We start from the raw sequence: 6702 nt of genomic DNA on the forward strand, positions 1-6702 counted from the left end.
TTGATGAATAGAAGAAAGGGATACAGCCGTAGTAAGACGAGTACCTATCTTCTGCCAATCATAATATTTGACAATGACTACCCGATCCAGAGCAGCACAGGCACGCTGACCATCCGGGTGTGCGCCTGTGACAGCCGGGGGAACATGCAATCCTGCAGCGCTGAGGCCTTGCTCCTCCCTGCCGGCCTCAGCACGGGGGCACTGGTGGCCATTCTCCTCTGCATCATTATTCTGCTAGGTAGGTACCTGTGATGAGATGTTTACTTTGAGATCTAGTCACTTCAAGAGCCCTGATATTCTTAAAACCCTTATTCACATGACCCTGCAGAAAAATATCATCATTACTCTTTAGACGATTGCGTGAAAAGAGTGAGACTGTGCTATTTAGATTAAATAAATTTGAAAATATGGGGTCAGTTTTAGTTACCATGCTCATTTGAGTAATGTTCATACCACAATCAGATCTTCATTTAGATCTAGAACTTTAAAATAATATTTCTGAATCTTAGTGCTAAGTTTTGCACTGATTAAATGTTATGAATTATATTAGCTATTTAATGATGAAAGATTTGGGTTTTTTCTGTTCAGAAAATACTCAGCTCAAAACATAGGATAGAAATGTTCAATTTCTTCCAAGTGATAGAGAGAACAGCTGATTAAATAAGTGTGAGCACAAAAGTCAAATGAATGTTTGGAAGGTAGAAACATTAGAAAGATGTGGTGACATATGAAGGAAGTAGAATAAATGCTAGCTTATTATCTGGTGTTAAGAACAAAAAATTGTAACTTGCATGTTTTGCAAGAAAAGTGCCATCACCTTTACTTTCCAGTAAAACTGCAGAAAGCCTCTTTCCTTTCACACCTGCCCTAGCAAACACAGCTTGCCGAGGGGTCAGTGAGAAGCTACAGGCGTCAGTTTATGTCATTATAAGGGGATCACTTTTTTTTCAGTTTTTACCCTGGATTCAAAATAGCTCTGTAATCCTCTTAATATTTGCTATAGGTATTAGAAGAAGGGCAATATCTAGAAACTATATCTGTACTGGGCTTAAGGAAGAGAGAATACTTGAGCTCTGACAAACTGATTGACTGCTTAGGTTCAGGCATCACTGCTGGCCTGGTTTCAGCATTAGCCCCCTTGGATTCTCCAGGATATTGCCCAGGCATAATCTGAGAGGCAGAACTTGCAGGGCACCACCTTCAGGAGAAAATTATGGTTCAAACTCTGTCAGACCTAGCTCTTCACCTTGCATAATTCTTAACACCATGTCAACAAGCTCTGCATCTTTAAAGCCATCCTTCATGCTCCAACTCAGAGCACAAAAAAATGGAGCGTGAAACACATGCCTTTACACACTCACAATGCAAACATTGCTGATTGGCTGCAATGCTTTAATACAGATTGAACAAATCTGTACTAATCTTTGAATTTACCAAAATTCAAAATGTGCCTTAGGGCCACAGCAGTAGCACATGAGACTCAGAAGAAGATCAGGGGCCATTGTTGTGCAGAACAAGTATGACCACTTTGTGTCTCTCAGCCTCATGGTTAGAGGCCCTGCTCTACTTAGCACTACTGACTTACATGAAGTCAAAGAAACGTGGCTGTAGAGCATCTAAACAGAATTTTTAGTCTACAGCTAGTGTGATACCCAGCATCTTATTTAATTTTTCAACAAGCAGTAGTGTGTTATAATAGTAGACTGGTGTCAACATTCCCAGCACAGATGAGACATATTAAGTACCAGGCTGTGAAAGACACTTCTTCAAAATAACCTTTCAGTGATCTGCCCTTTTCTCATATATGGAGTTCTTAAACTTACTAAAGTGTGTAGTTACTCACCTAGCATTATGAAAACTTGAAAAGAAGGGCTTCTTTACAGATACAAGGAAGAAAATCCAGATAAAACAGAATGGAACACCCTTTGTATTCCCAACATAATACCATGGCATGCGGAAGATCTCAGTTCCCCTCTCCCTACTTGCAGCATGTCCAATCACCAGTACTCAGGTGATTCAGAGTAAAAACTTAGCTCCTAAGACTCAACAAAACCATTCAGCACTGTTGTAATTTACAGTTCAGCAACCACTGCTATGTCTCATTGACAGATGGTCCCTCTGGCCTCTACCATTTACTCCAGCTACTGGAGAGAGAGTCAAATTTTTAAATGCACTTAAGCATTGAATTGCTACTGAAATCAATAGCATTTAGACACCAGAATGTATTTACAAATCCTAACTTCATTTTTTTATCTCCTGTTGTAGAGCCCCATTTTTATGTCAATCCTTACCTCTTCAGAAGAAAGAGTTATTCAACTAGCTCTTCATAAACTAAGGGAATCATGTTTTTTCAAAAGAAACTTTTAGTAACAAAGACTGGATTTCAATTCTCGCAGTCATTGAAGCAAAAGTAGTTCTGTCAATAATATTGATAGCTTAAGGTCTTCAGGTTCTTATTTTCAGAAGGACCTGCAGATCCCATACTCAGAAGTGAATTAGACACTTGGGAATACCTAAATCACTAGCTTTCAAGAGTGTGAATAACTTTTGCCAAGGAGATTCAACTACATTTGATGAAAGGACTGTTAACCACCGCCAGAAAGGTGGTATTTCACAAAATTAAAATCAAATTCAAATCTTGGTAGGATAATATTTTACGGTATTGTTTACTTTTCAACTTCAGCTTAGTTGTAAACCTATATAAAATAAAAAATATTTTGATCATTTCTCCCAAAAATTAAAAAAATCATGTGTTTTTGACTAGTAGAATCATTAATAAAATCTATAAAATCATTAATACTTTCCCTTACTAAGTTCAACTTGGAGATAGATTTTGTCACTATATTCCTACTAAAAATCCTATTCCAGCCTTAAAACCTTTCCAGGTCAAAAGATGAGGTAGAATTTTGGTTCATTTGTTTCCTTTCTAACTATCCATTTCTTCATTTATCTTTTGTTTCCTTTTAGTATTAGTTGTCTTGTTTACAGCTCTCAAGAGACAGAGAAAGAAAGAACCCTTGATCATCTCAAAGGATGATGTTCGAGACAATATTGTGACCTACAATGATGAAGGAGGTGGGGAAGAAGACACCCAGGCTTTTGACATTGGCACACTGAGAAATCCAGAAGCAAGGGAGGAAAGTAAGATGAGAAGAGATGTTATCCCAGAAACAATATTTCAGATAAGGCGGACTGCACCTCTTTGGGAAAACATTGATGTCCAAGATTTTATTCATAGAAGGTTAAAGGAAAATGATTTAGACCCAGCTGCTCCTCCTTATGATTCACTAGCAACATACGCCTATGAAGGAAATGATTCCATAGCAAATTCACTCAGCTCTCTGGAATCACTTACCACAGAGGGCAACCAAGACTATGATTACCTCAGTGACTGGGGACCTCGGTTTAAAAAATTAGCAGATATGTATGGTGGAGAGGACAGTGATCGAGACTGAGAAAGTAATCTGTGACCTGGTCAGTGTTAGTGGAATTCATGTCTATGTTCCTAGATAAAGTGGCCTACTCTCTCTTACTTGGGAAGAAAAAATTTACAAAAAATAGGTGTTGTCTTAGTAAGGGTTTGCTTAATCAATAAGTCAACATAAATGAATATGAACGATTGAGATTTAAAAAAAAAACTATAACTCACCCTGTCTGCCTAGAAACCTCCAATGAAAGGGTTTTATAGGGAATGAAAAGAAAATAAAAGGCTTTTTGTGCCTTTAATAATGACATGGAAACTCCATATTTTTAAATTGCTTTGCTTTACCTTTCCTACTATCTTGGACAGTGTGCATCTGCATTGTAACTTAATCTCAAAAATATACTTTAAAAAGATTAATATTACTGCCATATTTATTGAGTTAAAGAATGTCTGTGTGTTGATTCATCCTGATATTTTTATATATGTATATTTATATTTTTGTATTTTTATTAAATAAATTAGTATTTATAAAAACACCACTTACTCACGTACTTTGTTAATCATAAAGAACTGTCCAATCTTTCTGAACAAAGGAAACTGCGTATTGTGCAATACTTCATTTTTGAATGCATCTTCTTATATTGGATTAGTGGTTGCAATGTACTGTGCAAGAATGATATGGAGAGAGTGCTCTGTAATGGGAATGCAGTGTAGAAAAAAGAGAATCTATTTTGAAAAGGTGATTATAAATAAACGCACTCTAACTTGCAATGTGTATTGCTATATGACATAATAATACAGTTTCATGGTGAAGCTCGCTCCCACATATCTTCTTATGCGAACAGATGACCACTGAGAGGACTTACCAGATAGATGCCTGAGGATCTAAGGAACTATTAAAGTTTATTCTGGTAGATTTGAAAACAATTTTTAATATGCTTTCAAAGAAATTGAGTAATTAAGCTAACATCAATAATGAAAGGAAGGCTATTATATACTAATCTTATTTTGAAGCTTTGAGACAATTAGAAAAATCAGACATTTTACCAATAGTTTCTTTTAAACAAAAGAGAGCCAAGCAATAAAAAAAAGTCTAACTATATTTTATTAAAGATGTTAATGTTCTAGTCCTTTAAAGAAGTGTGTACATTTACATATTTCATAAAGCCTTAATGGCAGACAGCAAGTATATATTTTTGTTTAAAATATATTTGCTGGATAAGCTTTCATGTAATGCACACTTTTTTTCACAACACAGGATAAAAGGAATATAAATGAATCACGTGATCTAACAGAGTTGAAGGGTTTATCCACATTTGTTTAAAAAATGAAAAATATAAAACCTCAAATGCATGGAAAAGAAACAATGACAAAAATATAGGAAGTACATTAACCATAGCATTTCCATTTTTAATATCGACTTAAAGAAAACCAACACATACAGATGTCCAAAATAATAATGTTTCAAAGTTTTCTCTTTATTACTTAGCCATTTTTCAGGTCTTTTCAGAAAGAAACTTAAGATACACATTGACAATGTAATGTGGACTACTGAGGCACTCATCTCTTACCATAAAATTAATAAAGATGGTGCAGCCAAAGACCCTTCAGCCAGACATAAGAACCCACTCCTGCCTACTAATTCTCTTTCTATTGTGTTGACTTTCAGATAATTTATCAAAAATATTTCTTTATTATTCTTTATTTAGTCCTTCTATTATACTCTTCTGCCAGCCTGAAGGATGTATCTAAAGTTTCCTCACATTAAATTCCTTTTTTTTTGAGGAAAGGAATGTCTGTGCTTGTGATTGTGGCTCCAAACAAGCACCTGAAGAGCTTGGTGTGAGATGCGCATCAGGTTTGTGACACTATATTGAAAACAATAAAAATTTAGTGTCACAGAAATGTCAAAATAACCTGCAAATATGTGGCAGCTATGTACATGGAAGTGATGCAGTTACAGGGCATGAGTGTATAACTTGACAGCATAAGAACACATACTTCTGTTTTGTGCCTTTTGGAGGTGAAAGCAAAAGAGTTATGCAGTGTATGTTCTCAACCTGTTGCTGGCAAAATGAAAGTACACAGGAATCCATTAGCCTTTGAATTCAATTTCTATAACTTTAAGGCACTGCCTTAAAATGGGATAGAAGAAAACGCAAAGGGACAATAAAAACCCATGTTCCTGAAGAGAAGTGACTGGGGGAGAGGGGAGGAGTGAAACCCAAACAAAACCAAAATGGAAAGATTATAGGATAAACTTCCCTGACTTATAGAAATTGTACTCCAAACTTCATCTTACACAGTAGAGATCTTTCAACAATCTTGTAAATTGTCATCAGAAGTCTGAATATCACACAGTGTAGTAAAATGACAAGGCAGAGGAAAAGGAAAATCTGTCCTCAAGCAAGAACTGATACAGGCAAGGTGTATGTCCATGAAGTTGACTAGGTTTTTAAGTTGTCAAGACTTGGTGCAGGACACATCAAACTGTGACTTCAAAGAGGCTACTAGTGAAGGCAAGATAAAGGAAACAGGGTGTGAGAAATTCTTCTTCCTTGAAGACACAAAAATACTTAAAAAAATATATTTTCCACATAGAAATAATCTTATTTCTGTATTTTGGGGTTTTGTTTTGTTTTTCTTTAGTGACAGAAAGCAGAAAGAAGTATAATAGAACTGACCTCACAGAATGCTCTGGTAGAGACATGTACTCAGTATCATCATGTCATGGTACCACTGTGGTACTTTGGGAGGAGCAGAAAGTCCAGAAAATCAACAAAAAAAGGTACCACCCTCCCCTTCTCTCACCCTAGGTTTTCTCATCCCATGAGTCATAGCCACTAAAGAGAGGGAGATTTAGCCTTTGTTTTCAGCAAAAGAATGTGACTTTCCCATGCTTTCCTGTTAGTTCACTAGTGAGTCCCAGAGCCCTCCCAGAGTACTTCTTAAAGCAATACGAGTTTAAAAAATTACCTACATGGTGATTTACAGATCACAGAAATTCAGGTCCCTGACACAGTAAAACGAGTAATTTCTCAAAATTACTGGGAATTTCAAGCATTCTTACAATGAATAAAAGTAGTTGACAAAAAGTAGTTTGATTCCCAAGACACAGAAGAGGAAAAGAAGGTTATGAGAGGCCTCTTAGAGTTTGATGGCTACTGTTGGTTTTACAGGTCCACATTTGGAAAACCTGGATCCAGCATGGATACTCCTACCCTAGTGTGGTGGAAGGAGCTAACTGACACAGAAATTGTCTTTGAGTTGTCCCATAC

General features: G+C 36.3%; 1 protein-coding gene across 2 annotated transcripts in view; it reads left to right on the forward strand.

Moving 5' to 3' along the window:
• Window positions 1-3771, forward strand: part of CDH9 (cadherin 9) — a 97877-nt gene extending 94106 nt beyond the window's left edge. For both annotated transcript variants that reach the window (XM_017738742.1, XM_017738743.1), the window contains 2 exons: window positions 1-238; window positions 2968-3771. In XM_017738742.1, the coding sequence (XP_017594231.1) occupies window positions 1-238; window positions 2968-3455 (726 nt within the window). In that variant the 3' untranslated portion in view covers window positions 3456-3771. The remainder of the gene's footprint in view (window positions 239-2967) is intronic.
• Window positions 3772-6702: the final 2931 nt, after the last annotated feature.

The sequence above is a fragment of the Corvus brachyrhynchos genome, unplaced genomic scaffold, assembly GCF_000691975.1.
Source record: "Corvus brachyrhynchos isolate BGI_N302 unplaced genomic scaffold, ASM69197v1 scaffold23, whole genome shotgun sequence".
Classification (NCBI taxonomy): domain Eukaryota; kingdom Metazoa; phylum Chordata; class Aves; order Passeriformes; family Corvidae; genus Corvus; species Corvus brachyrhynchos.